The sequence below is a fragment of the Ceratotherium simum genome, chromosome 12, assembly GCF_057802395.1.
Source record: "Ceratotherium simum simum isolate JZ-2026a chromosome 12, ASM5780239v1, whole genome shotgun sequence".
Taxonomy (NCBI): Eukaryota; Metazoa; Chordata; class Mammalia; order Perissodactyla; family Rhinocerotidae; genus Ceratotherium; species Ceratotherium simum.
In genome coordinates this window covers 23,270,984-23,291,531 of record NC_141911.1, presented here as the reverse complement: position 1 = coordinate 23,291,531, position 20,548 = coordinate 23,270,984, and the positions used below count along the sequence as shown (strand labels likewise).

Here is a 20,548-nt window from a genome sequence, read left to right as displayed (position 1 = left end):
TCACTGTCTTATATGGGTACAATTCGCGGCTCCCCAAAACAATTACTATAGTAACATCAAAGATCACTGATCACAGATCACTATAACAAATATAATAATAATGAAAAAGTTTGAAATATTGTGAGACTTACCAAAATGTGACACAGAAACATGAAGTGAGCCAAAGATGCTGCTGTAAAAATGGCGTCGATAGACTTGCTCGATGCAGGGGTGCCACAAACCTTTAATTTGTAAAAAAACACAATATCTGCGAAGCGCAATAAAATGAGGTATGCCTTTACATGCTGTTGTGTTCTTTTCAGATAGGGAGGCTGGGATATGGAAAAGTTAAATATCCTACCAAAGGGTATACAGCCTGTCAGCATTGGAGATACGCCTGATTTTAGTTTCTTTCCTAGAAATTCTACTCATTCCCATTGGGAAGGAAAGGCTATGTGGACAGAAGAAACTTCTTTTCTCATAACCTAGGGAAATCTGATTAATTTTCATTCTGCCTGGCTGCCAATAGAGAACACACATTGTACTGTCTTCCCAGCCCCAATACGGCCATTTTTGACCCAGCAGTGACACCAAACATTACACTGGCCTTTTTTCATGCCCTTTTGTTCTGATCTACCCTCACCTACAGATCGAATGATTTTATCTGTTCCCTCGTGTTAACATTGTAAAATTTGCTTTTACTTCTTTTATTTCATTTTGCACTACTATACCTTAAAAGTCTTTTCTTTAAAAAAAAAAACTAAAAAAACTTAATTTTATGCAATTTATAAATGTTACTATCTATGAATGTAGCTGTACATTGCCATCATCTCCATTTACCAAGTAAGAAATATGGATTTTGTTCCTATTTGGTCTAAAGTTTCAGTTTGGGACTCTCTGTAAAGGAATGGCCAGATTTACCTAGAAAGTACATTTCTGTAAAAAGAAAACTTATTCAAAAAAACTTGAAATGAGCTATCATATTTATTAAAAGATTTAGGTGAAATTTTAAAAACATAATTCTAAGGTTTGATTTTCTTGGTAGGCCAAAGTTGAACTAAATATTCTCTAAAGTGTCTGGGGGCTTGCATCATCTATGATAATTCTGCCTTGAAGTGTTTTGGTTGACATTTCTTCTTAATTTCACTATTTTTATTAATTGACATCCTTTGCTTCCCCCCTCCCCCCAAAGCCCCAGTAGATAGTTGTATGTCATAGTTGCACATCCTTCTAGTTGCTGTATGTGGGACGCGGCATCAGCATGGCCAGAGAAGCAGTGCGTTGGTGCGCGCCCGGGATCCGAACCTGGGCCACCAGTAGCAGAGTACGTGCACTTAACCACTAAGCCACGGGGCTGGCCCAGACATCCTTTGCTTTTAATTTAAGATTTCCTCTCCAGTTGGAGGTCCTCACGCTGACTCCTGAATCACCACAAACCCACAGACACTCAAACTTGCCTCTCTTCCAAACAGAACAACATTGTCTTTTAAAAATACCATCTTTGTTATTTTAAAAGGACAGATACTTTTTTCTCTTTAAAACAGTCCAAATGTTACCAATAAACAAAACATGATTTCAGTATCTGAGATTCCTTAACTGATCTCCAGAAGCCTTGATCCTTTCTCCACATAAAACAAAAGAAGAGAAATCTCATACAGGTTCTCCCACTTCTGAAGCCCCCTTGACTTGTCTAAGTTTCTCCTCTTGCTGGATTATAAGATGGGAAATGCTTAAAAAAGATTACAAGTAATATATAGAATAAGATTTAAATCAGTTAATGTTAGAAAACATCTTAAAACTGTTTCAACTGTCACATATTCTCAGATTAAAAAGAAAATCAGAGAATTTCGTAAAAGGGTGCAAACTTTCAGCTATAAGATAAATAGGTCTAAGGGTCTAATGTATAACTTGGTGATTATAGTCGATAACAATGTATTGTATACTTGAAATTTATGAAGAAAGTAGAACTTAAATGTTCTCACTAATAAAAAAAAAAGATAAATATGTGAGGTCTGAATGCGTTAACTAGATTGGGGCAATTCTTTCACAATGTATACATACATCTAATCAAATCACCATGATGTATGCTTTAAATATCTTACAATTTTATATGTTAATTATACCTTGATAAAGCTGAAATTTTAAAAAAGTAGAACTAGAAAAAAAATCAGAATTGTCATTATTAAGTGTTTATATCTCCTCTAGTTAAAAGGAATATTGTGAACTTCAGTGAGTTATTCACAGAGATACTTTGAACTGGCTTTATTATAAGGTTATGAACATTTTACAAATATAATTCAAATTAGTTAAAAGTACAGGTGTTTTTACAATTTTGCGGGGAAAAGTAAAACAAGAAAAATGCTGTCCAACAGGGAAGGTTGTTTGGTCGCCCTAAATCCAAAAAGTCAGGAAAAAAAAATTTTTAATATTTTATTAACACAATGCTATCTCAATTTCTGACTTTTTTCTTAGAGAATACATAGCTAATTATTGTTTTGTAGGAGCTTGAATACATTTCAAAGACTGAATGAGTCATCTATAATACAATGCTTATTAGAACTCTATTGAGTATAACCTTTTGCACTTTGTAGTGAGTTTCCAAAAATTCACCTCGCTGTAAAACCAAATTGAGCCTCATTTCTTTGGTTTGAGTTCTGGCAGATAGGAGCAAAGTAAGAACTTTAAGTCAATTATTTTACCTACAGGAATAGGATTAAGTTTCCTACGCGTTCTCTTTCTTTAAGTCATGAGTTCTTCAATTGACATTAAATCATTATATCTTAAATTTCTGGATGTCTTGGTGGCTACAATAATGCTGAAAATATTTACTGTGAATATGTATCTTAAACTGCATATCATGTGAGTAAGTCCAGCTAATGATAAGGCCTGTTTTCCCTCAATTAGCATAAGGCCATGGTAAAGATAGTTCTTCTGTTGTGCTTTTTAAAAAGCAGACCAAAATATTTTAACAAGTGACTTATAGCTCTATATACATTTATATGTTAAATATATATATTTGTGAATTAATATGAACAAACTTCTGATCTAGCCATGCCTATCTGTGTACCCCAATATTAAGGAAAACAGCCAGACAGGCAATAGATTCAGAGAAGTAAAACAATAATATGATAGATACTATAAATTGAATGCTTTCCATGGGCCCAGTCCTGTGCTGAGCATTTTACATATTTTATCCCATTTAATCTTCACAAGAAATCTATGAGGTTGGTCCATCCCGTTTACAAATGAGGAAATTAAGGTTCAGAGACTTTAAGTAAATTGCCAAAGTGGTGCCTTACAGCTGGAGTCAAATCCATCTTTGTCCCACTCTGAAGACCATGTTCTCATACTACTCCATGGCATTGTTTTCCCAAACAAAAGCTAAATGATTGACATGAGAACAAATGAGCAGTGTTCGGGCCAACTGTAAGAAGACTACTACAACTCTATTCAGTAAATCACTTGTTCTAGAACGGCCTCTGGATTTGAGAAATTAGCAGTAGGTGGGATAGATTTAACCTTAAATGCACCCTATTGCACCATAATCGCCTAGAATGGCACATACCAGACAGACTAGATTACCAGCTACTAGAGATTAATGGTCAGGGGGTGACTGTGTACATATATGAAAACATGTTCTAAGTGATTTTAAATTTAAAATTGTGCTTAAAATGTTCAGATGGAAAAGAAAGGATTGTGTTGGATGGCAAAATGACTAGTTGAAGTTATACACAGACACGCAGACATGCATTGGCTTAGTTGCTAGATGCCTTTAGGTATAAACTTCAGCATAAAATAAAAGTTCAAAGGTGGTATTGCTATTAGTATGTAATATAGAAGCACGGTTGTCAGAATGAATTTTCCCTCACTGAAAACTAACACACACACACTCTCTCTCATATAATAACGATAAAGATTTACACAGACCCTGAGAAAATTTCAGAATCAGATATTTATTTATCTGTCTTATTTGCAGAGGAAAGGGTGACTTGCTATTCAGCAGAGATATTTGTCAGAAACAAAGAAACAATAAACTGGATAGGAAAAAAAAATGGAGAAGGGTTGAAAAGAAAGGTTACTTCATTGTTCATATGAAATATTTAAGAGGACAAAAGATTAAGAGAAAACTGTTTTATATAGCTTCTATCAGACAGTTACAGTCTTTCAAAAAATAGAAGAACTATTTAGTGTTAAAAAGGCATGAGTACTAACTAGGATATTACAAATCGAAGAGTAAATTATTGTTAAAACTTAAGCAGTGATTGAAAAAAGTTGCATTGAAAAATAAAATAGTCTCTACCTACATATTTTTAACTAAACAAGTTAAATCATGCTATAACTTTCACAACATAATTTTATGAATATACATTTATTCTATTTTTTATAGAAAAAAAGTGTATGAGACTTTTGCTAATCTGTGAACTTTCAGTTACCCCTTTCCTAGATAAAGCCTAAATCAGTAATCCTTAAACTTTAGAGCAGAGGTTCTCAACCAAGGGAGATTTTGCCCCCAGGGGGCATTTGGCAATGACTAGAGATATTTTTTGTTGTTACAACTGAGGAGGAAAGCGCTATTGGCATCTAGTGAGTAAAGACCAGGGATGTTATTAAACATTCTATAATGCACAAGACAGCATCCCACAAAAAAGAATTATCCGGTCCAAAATGTCAACAGTGCTGATGTTGAGAAACCCTGCTTTCGAGTAACGTAAGATTCATCTGAGGAGCTTATAAAAAATACAAGACCTTGGGCACTGCCTCCAGCAGTTCTGATCTCAAGGGTAGATATGGAATTCAGGAATCACCACCAGGTTATCCCCTTCCTTCTTTCAGGTTGCATTTTGAGAAATATCAAACTAAGTACTCAAAGTCCAGGTAATACCACTTGATCATTATCTAACTCATAAGGCTGGTGCCTAAGAGGAATTACCCACTTCAATAGGGGTAGTCATGCAACTACAAATTCTAGTTGGATTTCTAGATTTATATCCACAAATGCAGGTTTTGATCAGGAGCAGAGGCATCGCCTGGGAATTTGTTAGAACCTCACAAGCCCCAACTCAGACCACAAACTCACAATCTGCATTTTCATAAGATCCCTAGCTTTCATGAAGCTTTAAAATGAAATAATCAGTCTAAAGTATTTAAATATAATGTCTAGCATAGTTAATCATGGTTAGAGGTGGTGGTGGTGGTGATGGTAACAATGACAGTATAAATAGGGCAGCGAGGAGAGGTTGAAGACTGGAAATAATTTAATAAAAGGATTCCTAAAAAGAGATAAGAATAGTTCTAGAATGCATTAGTTTTCAATTTCTGTGTAACAAATTGCCACAAACTTAGCAGCTTAAAATACCCATTATTATCACACAGTCCTGTAGATGTCACTGGGTTTTCTGCTCAAGGTATCACACGGCTGAACCCAAGGTGTCAGCCTGGCTTGTCTGGAGGCTCTGGGGAAAAAGCCACTCCCAAGCTTATTCTTGTTGGTAGCGTTCAGTTCCTCCTGGTTGTAGGACTGAAGTCCCTGTTCCTTGAAGGCTGTCAGCAGGGGGTGCTCTCAGTTTCCAGAGGCCACTCACATTCCTTGCCTATGATTCCTTCCACCTTCAGGTCAGCAATAGATCATTGAACCCTTTTCATGCTTTGAATCTTTGATTTTCCCTTCTGCCGCTAGCCAGAGAAAAGTCTCTGCTTTAAAAGGGCTTGTGAGATTAGGTTAGGTCACACAGATAACCTAACCTCCCTTCCTTAAAGTCAATCATCCCATAAAATAACCTCATCGTGCAAGTAAAATCCATATATTCACATCCCCAGAGATTATGCAGGAGGCAGGGAATCTTGGAGGACATCTGAGAATTATTCCTGCCACACAGAGCCACTGAAGTGATGAGCCTCCAGTGGAAGGGCAATCCCTGTGGCATCAGAAAAGAGAAGGGAAGGTGCTGGTAAATTCATAAATCTGGCTGTGGGGGATGTCTGCAAATCTCTTCTTTGTTTGTCAAGTAAGTGTTTAATTTGCTAAAGTGAATGGGAAGGTTTCAGTTTCAAAGCTTTAAGGTGAGTGAAAGTTTTAAGACAGCTGCCACAGGCAATGAGGGAAAAGTTTAACAGGAAAAAATAAATGTTGTTGGACAGGGCTGAGATTCCAGCAGAAGACGGGATGCGCCTCAGAAAAGCAGAAGTCTTCTATACAAAGGTGGGGCAGTCCTGGACTAGAAGTCTCCTGACATAAACGGCGAGAGGAGGAAGGAGCAGCCTCTGCTTCAGTGGGCTGCCCAGAAACCAGCCTTCTCAAAAGGGAGCCCGGTTACCGCCAAGCGCAGGCAAACACCTGGAGGAGAAATTTGCTAACTTATAGTTTCCGTTTGACTATAAAATAACTATGAAGTAAAGAGGATCCCACATCCTTTGAGCTTCAGGATTTTAAATAGGGGCATAATATCACTGAATTAACTTTTTCAGGGACTTTTATAAGCCACCGACTGACACAGTTTCATACATTCCATGCGGCTATAAGGCAAAGGCTGCAGTTGCCTGACTAATGGTGAAGACTCTCTTGAGAGAGTCATGGTAATGATGTTCAAGCAGTAGAGAATAGGGGAAAATGATGTTGTCTTTCCTCCCGCTTTATTACAGATAAGAGATTGTGAAGTATGAGACTGGTAAAATCAGTGGGTGACACCTCATTTGTCACATGTTTCACAGGTTCAATAGCCTTGGGATGTTGCTCATGTCCCTCACACCTTTCATCCTGGTGCACATGGCTTCACAACCAAGTGAGAGGGAAAGGTTTACGTCCTGCTTGCGTCACCCGCCTTAATATCAGGGACCCTACAATAATGCTGTGCTGTTTCATTTTGGATTTAGGTTAATGTTCTGCTTTTGTTTACAGTATAATAACTTTAGAAAATGTTAAACAATTTCCATTATATAAATGTATTCTTTCAATGAAATTAACCCTATGCTTGAGTTTCAGTAAAACCAAAAATTAGGTGGATTTAAAGAACGCAAGTTTATTATGGTTTTATACAGAATAATCTCCATTTTCCCTGGGTTCAAATTTCTGCCAAGATACTCTTAAAAGTTGTTTTAAGACTTTTTACATAATGTCTTGAAGAAAAGGCTATCATTTGAGAATTAATCAGTGAGGAATAGCAAGACTAAGATTCTCCATGTCTGTTTCCCTTAAGATATGTTCATGAATGTATTTAAAATAAAAAAAAAATACATAAAGCCATGAATGGTGTCTCTAAAGCCATATAAAACAGTTCAAGTCACTATTCACCAGAAGTTAGAATCATACCTGGTTTTGCTGCTTTCTCTTAAATCCAGATAATTTTTGGATTTCGCCTAAATTGGCTCAAGATTGCATATATAAAGCATAATGCATTGGATATCTTTGGCATCTATACAAAGTTTCCATGGTTGGTTAGCTGTGATTCCCAAGAAAAACATTATTGTGGAAAGAAATAAAGCTAATATTGACAAATGCAAATGAGATAATGTTTAGTAGTTTTAACAAAGTGTTCACCATATGTTAGGCATTCTGGTGAGTTATTTAATTTTCTCAATTCGACAAGACAGTTATTATCTCCATTTTCTAAAGGAGGAAACTGAGCCTCAAAAACGTTGGACTACCTTAGCATAGTCTAGTAAAAGATGTGGAATTTGTATCCAAAGTCTGGTTCAATGTTTTTCCCCCTGAGAAAAAGTCACGTTGTGTTGCTTCTCTGTTCAAAAGCACCTGGTGGATTCCTCTGTCTCTCAAGAACATCCCAAATCACTATTTCCTCCGAGTAGGTCCTGAGCCAGCTCTCACTTCATCTCTAACACTTACGTCCTGACTCATTCAGTTCCAGCCACTCTCAAGCAAACTCCTGCTTTTCAGCTTTTGCATTGCTGTTCTGTCTTCCTGCATTCTCTTGTCACAAATATCAGCATGGCTTACTCCCTTTTTTCAAAGTTTTACTCAGGTGTTAGCTTAGACAGGCCTTTTATCATTCTTCCCTTTCCTTGCTTTATATTTCTTCATAGTACTTATTTATGTATTTGTTTCCTTGTTTGTGTCTCTGTCTCTTCTTTCTCTCTGCATGAGAATAGACTTTGTTTTGTTCAATGGCTCAGTGCTATGTCCCTTATGCTTAGAACAAAGCTTGTCATGCAGTAGTCATTCCAATATTGTTGAATGAACACATTATGAACATTTTACATATCAAACGAGAACATACATTATGTAACTGGGCCCTGATAGTCTCAAATTCAGTTCAGGAAGATTTAAGAGGAATTTGCGGCCAACTCTCACTTCAGGGAGGGCTTTATAGAGCAGATATAATTTTCAGGGACAGATTAAAGGGCTTGATTCCTTGATTTTAAGATAATATAAAGGGCAGGAATAAGACTAATATTAGGAAAAGCACTAAGGTTTGGACGAAGTAGAATGTTTACAAGGAGAAAACAGTGAGCAAATTTTCTGAGTTGAGAAGAAAAGAGGAAAAAAGAGAAGGGGCCAGAAATGTGAGGTCATTTAGAGCAGCCTGTGATGGATGGTCACGAAGAGGGAGAGGAGTTTGCACACAATATAAAGTGTTACAAGCATCTACGGGTGGTAAAGTAGAAGATAAATGATGCAGTGAGAATGCAGATAAGGAATCGCCCTGGCAACATTGCTAACGATTTCCTAGAAAGGGTGAAGCTTTAGGCTACATGGCTGGCAAGAACAGTCTGATAGGCCATGGATTTGAAATGACGTGGGGAGAGGGAGAGAAGGGAAACTAGTGATTCCTTTAGGTGTTACTACAAGAGAGACACTTTTCTCAACCTTTGCAAACATTACCTTTAAATTACTACAAACGCCCATAAGAATATATTAGTTGATATTATTATGTAACTTTTGTAAATAAGGAAATTAGGGCTCAGAGAAAATTAGGGAACTTACACAGAGTCGCTCAGTTAAAAAGGTTCACATCTTGTGTTCAAATCCAGATCTGCCACTTTCCAGCATCCATTCCCTCTCTCTCTCATTCAATTTTTCTTTGTTGTTTACATAATTGGAATTTACAAATGTAACATATGGTAAAAGAAGAAAATTTGTGAAATATGCATCCAAGAAAAAGCTCAAATATTCCAACAGTGTTTGGCTTTTATTTTTATTCTAGTATTGAGTGCATTTTCCCTTTTATAATACTTGATTGTTCTCATGTCTTCTTTTTTCTTTGCTGGGAAAGATTCGCCCTGAGCTAACATCTGTTGCCAATCTTCCTCTTTTTTTTTCTCCCCAAAGCCCCAATACACAGTTGTATATACTAGTTGTAAGTCCTTCTAGTTCTTCTGTGTGAGCTGCCACCACAGCATGGCTACTGACAGACGAGTAGTGTGGTTCCGCGCCTGGGAAACAAACCCTGGCTTCTGAAGCAGAGCATGCCGAACTTTAACCACTAGGCCATCAGGGCTGGCTCTCTCATGTTGTCTTCTTTACTATACCATCCATCCATTGGAGGCTGACTGTGTTTCTCACATATCTCCACATCTCCAACGCTTGGCACATTTTTAATACACAGAAGATATTCAAATTAATTTCTGTGAAAAATAGTTAAAATTATATAAGCAAGACAATATATGGAGGTATTATAGAGGGATTGCACTAATATCATCACTGCTGTAGAGAAGTTAGCCCGGTCATAAGATTTAGAATACCTAAAGAGATTTGAATTGAAAGTATATATCCTCTATTAACATGTAGATAAAATAGGTAATTTTGAGGACAATTTGTGGCATTTTTCTACCCTCAAGATACACTGCCTTTGTACTCTCTTTACCAACTCTTTTACTCTAACCTCTTTTTCTTTTTAATCCAACCTCTTTGCAAAGGAAGTCATTTGTAATTCATATTTAAAGAGAAAATATATAGACTTTCAATCCATATGATTCAAGTCGAGCATTTTATGATTATCCACATCTGGGTCAAGAAACTGCCTTCTCAGAAGGCTTGGTCAATGAATCACGTCTAAGTTGCATGCTAATCTCCATGAAGATAAGGTTGTGCTTTCTCTGAAGATGAATGGGTCTTTCAAATGGTAACTCTGCAGTTGGAATTTACTGAGAATACAAACTCCACAAAAAGATATTTTCTTTTGCTAATGATGGAACATTTCACTCATTCCTTTTTTATGATGAATGGTTGTATCCATAAATTAAAAACATAGCATAAAGTTGCACATCTATTTTTCTCTCAGATGGCTGCATTGCATTCTTTTCAAGTTGCTGTGACTTTTGTGGATGTTTTGGGTTATGCTTCAGGGCCTGTATTGTAATGTATTATGTGCTCATTATGGAAAAATTTCATGTGGGTTATTATCAATTGATTCTTTAAAAAATTATTTTCTAGGGGCCGGCCTGGTGGCGCAAGCGGTTAAGTGCGCGCGCTCTGCTGCGGCGGCCCGGGGTTCACTGGTTCGGATCCCGGGCGCGCACCGACGTACTGCTTGGCAAGCCATGCTGTGGCGGCGTCCCATATAAAGTGGAGGAAGATGGGCACAGATGTTAGCCCAGGGCCGTCTTCCTCAGCAAAAAAAAAGAGGATTGGCGGATGTTAGCACAGGGCTGATCTCCTCACCAAAAAAAAAAAAGAAAATTATTTTCTAAATTCCATAGTGATAAACACTGAAAAACCAAGAACTTAGGATCGGCAGAGAGACCATAAGTTTTATTTGGGAGTTATCTGTTTATTTGTTTTGGCAGGTTTGTGTTTTTATTTTCTGAAATATTTTCAGGAGTGTAAAGATATCAGGTATCAGAGGCAAGCCTCTCCAAACAAGGGATGATACTTTTATTGAATGTTTACTTCCTCTATAATTTGTATTGTTTTTCTGTCAGTTTTATTGACATATAATTTACATACAATATAATTTAGCAATTTTAAATGTACAATTTGATGAGTTTTGACAAATGTGTACAGTTGGGTAATGACCACCGCAATAATAATTCAGAAATTTACATCATCTCAAAAAGTTCCCTAGCGTCTCTTTGCAGTCAGTCTCCTCCTACTCAATTTAGTGGACACTGACAACCACTGAGCTGTTTTCCACCACCACAGTTTTGCCTTTTCTAGAATGTAATGTCGGTAGAATCATATAGTGTGTACTCTTGTGTGTCTGGCTTCTTTCAGCTAGCATAATGTTTTTGAGGTTCATCTGTGTTGCTGCTTATATCAGAGTAGTTCACACCTTTTTATTGGTAAGCAAGATTCTACTATGTGGACATATCATAATTTGCTTATCTGTTTACCAGCTGATGAACATTTTAGTTATTTCATAATTTGGGTATTATAACTAAACCTGTTACAAATATTTCAATACGCGCTTTATGGGCACACATAGTTTTATTTCACTTGTGTAAATATCTAAGAGTGGAATTGCTGGGTTATATGGTAAATGTATGTTTGACTTCATAAGAAACTGACAAACTGTTGCTTCACATGTTCACTAATGTTTGACACTGTCAGTCTTTTAAATTTTAGCCAGTCTAGTGGCTAAACCCTTGCTTTACTGTAAGAGGTCAGATTAGAGAAAAAGTCAGATTAGAGGCAATTATACCAGTTCATGAGGATTACAGCATGCAAACTGACTCCAAATAGACCAACAGATCAGTCCATTTCATTTTGGTTTTTCATTTTGGCTTGGTTTGGTATTTCATTTTGGTTTTAATTTGTATTGCTCTAATGAATAACGATGCTGAGCATCTTTTCACATGCTTGTTTACCATCTATATATCTTCTTCGGTGAAGTGTCTGTTGCAAGTGCCCAGTTATAGGAACTATTTGCCTTCTTACATCATTTATTTTAAAGGTATGCTATAAAGCAGTGTAAATTTGGCTTCAAAAGGTTGACTTTTACCTGCCTGCTGCCCCTTTGGGTCTGCAACCCAAGCAACAAGATCTGGTTGCTGAACATCCAAGGCCCAGACTAACTTTTGAGTACAATTTTGAGAATTAGAGTCTCGAATAGATAAAATAATAGACTTCTTCATAGGGCCTTTTAAATACACATCTAATTCTCTCCTTAAACCTAAAACTATCTCCAAGAAACCCCAGAAAGGGTATTTTTTTCTCTCCTTTTTTTTTTTTTTGCTATGACATATCTGGCAGTAAGGAGTGGTTTCCATGCAAAATTTTGTTGATTAATTTATTAAGAATACTTCAGTGGCTCATTAGTCTATTCCTCATAGTTTCCTATACCTCAAATTGGCATGATTTTTGGATATAATATGTTAATGATTTCTTATAAGTTAAGCTGCAAATTATATACTCCCAGAAGCAAGAATAGGGCAATCAAATCAACAACCAATAGGCATTTCTTGAGTGTCCAGCTCAGTAACAAGTAAAAAGCAGGCTGCTAAAAAAAAAGGAAAAAAAAGTCGTAGAGTTTCTTTTCAATAGATTGATGTCAGAAACCTGATTCCTCATTACAATGAAACACTTGTCGTTCTGTTAGTTCAATATTCCAAACCAAAGCATATAAATGTAGGAATATTCTAAACAGCATGTAAACGTAGGAATAGAAGATGATTTAAAAAAATTTTTTTACAACAATTAAGCTACAAGCTAGGCAGAAGTTGCAGATTATTGCACTTAAACTACACTGGATCCATTCTACCAATGGCAAACCTTCCAAAGGTATTATTTTTCTGAAGTATTCTGTTGGCTTCATAAAAAGAATTGGAAAGCTACCTTCTTTCTCTATGCCCTGAAACAACTGTTTCCCCCCATTACCAATCTACCTCACCCTCACTTTACTGTAAAAAGTCAGATTAGAGAAGAGGTCCAATTAGAGAAAACGGCACCAGTTCATGAGGATTACAGCATGCAAACTGACTCCAAATAGATCAATAGATCAGTCCATTTCTCTTCTCTGATTCACTTTTGTCAAGCAGTCATTTACTCTCACTCACAAATAAGAGGCCACATTGTTAGATTCTAAGTGACATTTTGTAAACGAACTTTTCTACAACTCAACTACTAAAACGCACTCACAACCAAGATTTACTTCTACAAATGGGGTCTGAGACCTGAAGAGATATTTGAGAATTTTTCCTATGCCCATAATCTTTGTTCATATACAAGGAGTACAGGATGAGTGTTCTACAATATTTGCTTTTGCCTCCTTAGAATGGGATGCAGATGAAAAATAACTGAAATATAAGGTAATGTGAGGCATGAATATTGTCTAAGCACCCAGAATCATGCTTAGTGTGTACTAGGCACTCAAAAGGTTTTGAATGTTTAGCAGAGTCTTAGTGTCTTGTCCTTATCTCTCCCATGACCCATCATGGTTTTAGTACTTATTCTTCAAGATAAAAATATATTATTGAGCTTCTACGGATTGTCCTCCACTGAATTATGATTCTCATGAAGTAGAATTGAGTATAACCTTCTGGAGTGAGAGGAAGAGCGAAAAAGTAAACTGATCAGATTACAGAGTCAGAGATACTAGGATGGTTGCATTCCAAATCTGCCATTAATGCCCCGTAATTCCCTAGGGAAATTAGTCTTTTTCAGATTTTGTTTCTAATCATAAGAAAATTATAACAAACTTACAAGAATTGGCAAAGTATGGGGCATGGACCAATAAGGGTGGACACCCAACCCATCAGAACAGATGCTGTTCATTACACTCTATGGTTAATTATCATCTTCAATATCTACGTCAGGTTTGTTACTAGCCTCAAAAGAAATAATATGTGTAAAGCACATAACACAGTGCAAGGCACTAGTAAGCATTCAGTAAAGTTTCCATAATAATAGTTATTTTAAGTTGTTTGGGTTGACACAAATTTTATTGTATCTGGCAGCAACTTTTTAGAGTTTGTGCTACGTAGTTGACTCGTCCAAATTTCAGTATGGTGTAGTTTTTATTTTTCCTTATTTTCTCTTTGAACAGTTTGGTCAGTTTTTGAATTAAAGAAGTACAACATTTCTCTTTTATTCCTTTCTTTCCCTGCAGGCTTCTTTTTTCCAGTCATTAAACCTCTATTCAAACATATTTTCTCACCTGATTTTTAGTTATTTACGTATTTGTTTTACCGTATGCATGCCTATAAACTATATCAAATCCTCTGTAAAATGAAGCAGGAAATGAGTGAATGAAGGAATGAATATGGATATGAATGAACAGATGGTTGTTGGTTCCTGAGAAGTATGGTACAAACATACTTCAGTATAATTCACCTACTAATATGCACTCACTTTACGCTCTGAAAGACTCTTTACCCTCTGAAAGACTCTTTTCTGAAAACTCTGAAAGATCCAATTACTGAAGAGCTTATTTAGGAATTTGGCCATAATCTTTCTCATACAGTGAAAACAGTGAGTGTTTTACAGTTTACTTTCATCTTCTTAGGATGTGATTTATTGTAGAAAAAAATAATATCAATGAGTTTAGGGAAAAATAGTATTTCAATTTTGTCTGCTCAATGGGCTAGTAATCCAATCTATCCAAGCATGGTCTTATTGATATTATTTTTGCTTAAAACTTTGATATTATTTTTGCCTAAAGCCTAACAAAGAAGAGGCTGAGGTTGTTTTAAACTTAAGGCACACCTCAGAATTCCAAATCCACATCTTTAGAAAGTGGAATACACAGCCCAAGAAGGGGAATCTTCCCTAATGGGGCCATGACAATAGATAAGAAAGATGTTCCAGGGTCTAGCATGGACAGCTGGCAAATTAGCTTACCAAGAAAACGATTCTTCGCCACGGCATGAATCCTTGTTATCTCCGTCCAAGGGACATGTTATATTTCATTTCTCCCCTTTTGTTTTCTAAAGTGGAATTTTTAAATTTACATTATTCTTTTCAAAACTTCCATCACTATATTTTGGATGTCCTGTAGCCCATATTTTGGATATTAGGTAACCATAGGTTCTCTGTTCATGAGGAGACACTCTGGAGGTGTCAGATAGGAAGGCTCATGATTCAGCAGTCCTGGACCTACAGGTGAAGGCAGTAAGGAAAAAAGAATTGCCTTTAGGAAGTGAGGAATTATGGCTTTGATTTTACAAAGATAGTTGGTTTATGTGAATGGGCCATTTAAGAATATCATGTTCGAAAAAAGCATGCATGGATACTAGGCAGTCAATGAGTGGACTGCTGTTTCTAATTTCCAAGCACACCACCCTCCTTCTGATAACAGAACCATCTTTTCTGTGAGGAAGTCATTCTCTGTGATTTTGGTAGGGCAGTCTACCTACTCCCACAGCAGTGTCCACGTGACCCAGGCCTGGCCAATAAAAGTGCTGCATCTCACACCTCCCTGGCCATAGTGCTTGTTTGAGAAAATGACATGTGTTTAAAGCAGGGTAAGTCGGTCTCCTCCTCTGTAATTTTCTGTCAGAGCCCAAGGGGAAGATACTCTTTTACTACTGGAGTCAACACGCTGATAGGATCTGACTTTTGACTGTTGGAAGACATAAGGAAAGGCCAATTTAAAAAAAGAAAGAAAAAGTTTTGACCTAGATTCTATCAGGCTTGGAGCTATATAGAGCCTTAGACTTTTCTATCCATGAGCCCCATTTGGAGACGTTGGGGAGTAAGTCTTGAACATGATTCATCTGCTATCATTTGAAACCAAAAGATTCTTGACTAATATAATAGAAAGGAAGGTGGGGCAAGAACACTACGGCCAAGGAGTTCAGCTGAAAAGAAGAATTCAAAGTTGGCAAGTGATTCGTGTGTGCTAAATCAGTAGGAAAAGGAAATATTAAGCAGGAGCTGTGTTGAGTGTAGTGAATTCCCATAGGTCATCTTGCAAAGGTTTAGCATTTTCTGCAGCAGGAGTAAAGGAGAAAAAATGGAAAGGAGAACAGGTAATAGAAAAAGGAAAACATTTCCTGTAATAGGACCAAAGGCAAAATAGGTTCAAGTCTGGAGTAGTCATATGTGAGTCATGCCTACTTATGGTTGAGCCCAAGTCAGAGATCGCCTTTACAAAGGCAAGAAATTCATATAATCATTAATCTAAGAAAACTGCCTGCGGCATTCCAGAGGTTTCCTCTTTTTTTTTTTTTTCAGTTCTTACACGAATCAAGTCAGATAAGGTCAGTGCTTTGTTCAGAACTACATGTGATACATCTTTTCCTCTGAGCTACTGTATATGATGTTCATCTTAAGATCAAACCACTAAAAGTAATAGGTTCCCTCATATCACACTATAGCTTCTTGGTATGTGTGTTCAACTATCTAAAAAAATATATATATATATATTAAAAATTTAGAGAAAGCCCTCTTCCATGGTTACCTGCAGAAAATTATTGCTATTGACTCAGTTAAACAAGAAAAAACAATTTGTTTTAAATGAGGACAGAATAGCTTCAGTATTATGACAATCCTTGAAAAAATAGGAATTGGGTAGAAAGAAGTACAGGCACTCTGATTCAAAGATATGATGAACTCTCTGGGATGAGGTAGGTGTTCAGGGAATATCTACCAGTAAGCAATGGGAAAAGTCCTTAGGCAGGTTAACATTATTTGGCAATATGGCAACAGGTAGCAGATGGTGATCAAGACAGATTCAGCACTGGGAAGGTCCTGTAAGTAGTCATGGGCAGGCGGGCACACGTTCACGGGGATGGGGAGTATGAATGCAAGGGCATGCTGCAAAGACAGGGAAGTATTTAATGGCATCAGGGAGAAAGAATAGAAATGACTAGGACTGGGATATAGGTCTCCAGTCTCCAATAGGCAAGCAAGGGAAGCACAGAATTTGAGACTTATCGGAACTGGGGTGCCCAGTAGACTCTCGATGTAAGAAACTTAGACTAGGAGAAAAATGATGGAATAGAGAGCCAGCTTATTAAAATAATAGTATAAGGCAAAAACCAGGGACAAAATAACAAGGGGAATTACATTGGTCACTTCAATTTAGAGAAAAGAAGATCAGAAGCATAGATGACTTAAATTCCCAAATTAATAAATAATGTTAACAAAACATGGCTAATATTTATCAATTATCCAATGTACGCCTTGCATTATGTTGTTATATAAATAATGTTTAATTTTCAACATAAGCTCATGATGGGGTTTAGGACACACTACTCCAAAATATGGCACTTTGGCATATTGAATATTTTAAGTTGAAGGAATTTGAGAAAGAGCATATGCAGGAAGGATGCTCTGACCTTCCACTGAAGCAGATCATAAAACTCTCATGTGAGAGGTGCCCTCCCTATACCTGGAGGACAAGAGCATCCTTATCTCCAAGACTCCGAGAGAAATCTGAATGAACAGGCCTTGCTGTTTCCCCTAGTTTACTACACTTAACTTGTACACTTTTTGTCCTATCACGTTTCCACAACTCTGCACTCTTCCTCAAACCTAGTATAAGAATAGTCAGGTTTAACTACTTCATGTCTTCATTCTCTTATGAAAGGTCCCATATCATGTAAAACGTATAAAAAATAAATTGAATGCTTGTCTCTTGTTAATCTGTCTTTTGTTACGGGGCTGTAGCTGAGAACTTAGAAGGGAGGGTAGCGGAAAAAGCTATTTTTCCTCCCCTACATCCATGAGGTACAAATTATTACCCTTTCATAGATGATAACCTTGAAGCTCAGAGTAAAATAACCTTGAAGATCACAAAATTAGGAAATGGCAAAGTCAAAATTTCTGACCATCAGAGTTCTAAGTTTTGGACAGCAGAACCTATTCTACCTAGCTTAAACAGGAAGAGATTTATGTATAAATATAAGAGATTTATATATTATTATAGATATATGATATCATAAGATATTATGTAGCTCACAGGATCCTCGGGAAGGATGGGATCTTTGGCTGCAGGCCAAATTTATAAGACAGCTTCTAGAACCCACCATAGAATTGGCCTGACAAGTGAGTTGTAGACTCCGTTGAACCAGGACCACATTTCCTTTGCTAGGATGAGAAATCTGTCTCACTGCTGTACCCAGAAAACCCACTGCATCTGCTACCACCTGCACCAGCCGTATCTCCCAGTTATCTCCCAGTTCACTTCTGAAACAAAGTCTCAGGGACTAGCGCAAGACAAGAAGGAGGCTAGGGTGTAAAATTTAAAGAGGCTTTCATTCTCAGGGTCCTGCATGTACAGGGTAAGCTTAAATTTTACCTTACTTCCTTAAATTTTATGCCTTGGGTGCCACCTTTTCTTATATGAGTCCCAGCCCTGGGCCCGAGTCATCAGTCTTCACCCTAGCTATAAGGGAGGTGGGGGATGTAGACTTTTTCTTTTGTTTTGTCTTTAAAAGTTAAGAATCTTACTGTAGGAAAATGACAAATTGTGAAGAGGGCATTTAAGAGAGTTGTACAACAACTTCTTCTCGTACTGTTTGAAGTACAGGAGCTATTAGCTTTTCCAAAACTTCTTGGCTCTATATTTATGAACTGTCTTTAGTCTTTTTGTTGGCTTGCAAACCAGGCAAAGCTGGTTTCTTTCTTGTAATATCTTGCTTATAGCATGGAGCAGCAGCCAACACACACTAATATTATGGCTCCTTCCAATTATTTCTCCTAGAACTAGATGCTTGGTCGGCACTTGGTATGCGTTTCTAGGTATCATAGGTCATATGTCCATCAAATATTTTACCCTGACAAAATGTAGCTTATAGCTCTCCAGTTTGTAGTGTCTGTTTGCTTGCTGCTTGCAGCCTGCTGAACGATCACTAAAGCAATGCTAAATATTTTAAGTTTTTGTTAAAGCAGCCTCTCAACTTAAATACCAGTTTTTGTATTATGGCTGATGAAAATATAACGGTTCAAACCAGCAGAAGTTTGTTTCTTACTCTCGAAGGTGGACACTCCCAATTGAGAGGAAGTACTTCTCCATTAGGTCTTTGGGGACCCAGGGAAAGAGAAAGTATTCTGTTTTCAACACGTGGTTTCAAAAATTGCTCTAGTCATTATTGTACTGTCTCAAAAAGTGAAAAAGGACATAGAGCCAGCTTCCTGGGAGGTTCAATGGGACAGAGCATCAAGTAATCAACAGTTTTTCTCACATTCTATTCAGGAGAACTTATTTACATGGCCATCTTCAACTGCAAAGGAGGTTTGGAAATATAGTCTTGCATATATAGAAAAAGAAAAAAAGTGATTTTGTGGAAAGCTAGCTATTTCTAAGGTAGTATTAATCACATAATTTAATTAAATATTATGTAAATTGATTAACTATAATTGTAAAAAGAGTTCCTTACATGAAAACTAGGCCATATTTTTGGAAAGATACAAAAAAGTTAGTCAGTACTTACAAAAATACTGTTGAATAAGCAGTGTATGAAGAAAGTATAAACACTGGATTAAATAATGCTAATATTTAGAAGAATTTGGATCTCGAGATGTTTTGTTTTGTTTAATAAACGTCTTTAAATGCTTCTTTCAATTTGAAGAAATTAAAATTACAAAATTACAAGTCATAAGTGGTCTAAATAAGATGGCAAAGAACTCTGATTAGAGGCTCCCTATTCAAAGGAAATGTGTGTCATCTAAAACTTAGTGAATGAACATGCATTTATGTAATTTTATCTATATATAATATAGAGAGAGAATTTTTATTGTTACATTATTAACCAACTTTTTCAATGAATCCATCAAACGCTGGTCTTGATTCTGTTGGTAAAGAGATCATCTACTCTATTTAATATTCATTAATGTTCTTCTTCATTAAACATTGTAAAATGAATGTTTTTGGCCAAAATTTCAGATATCCTAAAATGTTTTTCCTGTCTTAAGTAAGAAAAGAGCAGAGTAAAAGTTTCATTTTGGAAAGTATCATAATATTAGCTATCCATATCTGTAAGAAAACTAAGTTCCTTCAAATGGGGTGATCTTTTCATTTGGGGTGTTGTTTGATACTCTTAGGAGGTAGGTGAAATGTCTGATGGATGGATGAATATTTTTATGCCTTGAAGAATCCTAAGTTTACTGAAGTTTTTTGGAGCCCCAGGACAAGTTGGTCGTGGAGCAGTGGGATAATTGGGCCAAGTTATAGAATGACAACTCAGCTGGTAGATCTGTTTCTATCCATGCTATTGAAATACATGATCTTTGATAATTTGCTTACTGTTTGGCTCTCCATTTCTGGAAAAATAAAAATTGGGAGATAATGCTATTTCATAGGGATAGCTGAAATAAGCAATCATTACATACTTTAAATGTTTAGCAAATAAAAAATGTAATAAGCAATCAATAGATATGTTCTCCTAAAGATTAATTTTCACGAGGGTTTTTCCCCCAACCAGAAACTTTTGATAGCAAACCTGTGATTCTCACAAATATACATTCCATTTTAGATATTCTTGATTTATATGTCTCCCAAGCACTCACTGAGAAATTCAAATCCCACATGCAAAGATTTTTATCTGATTCGTAGACCTGTCAACCTCATTCTCATAAAACACTACCTGTTCTCAATCAATATCCTTTGGTACCAGCCAAAATATTGACTTCAGAATGGAGAAATGTGTTCATAGCCACATTGCGACAAGAGAAATCCTAGAGAAATAATTAGGCCTAAAAAACTGTAAAACAGTTACATTTGAGTTGCATTAA

At 36.6% G+C, this 20,548-nt stretch overlaps 1 protein-coding gene across 4 annotated transcripts in view; it reads right to left on the bottom strand.

The window, feature by feature from the left end:
- Positions 1-20,548, bottom strand: part of MARCHF1 (membrane associated ring-CH-type finger 1) — a 573,636-nt gene that overhangs the window by 215,787 nt on the left and 337,301 nt on the right. For 2 of the 4 annotated variants that reach the window (XM_087437463.1, XM_087437462.1), the window contains exon 4: positions 132-221. The exons of the other annotated variants lie outside the window; for them this stretch is intronic. In XM_087437463.1, coding sequence (XP_087293589.1) covers positions 132-221 — 90 coding nt within the window. The remainder of the gene's footprint in view (positions 1-131; positions 222-20,548) is intronic. 4 annotated transcript variants of the gene reach the window in all.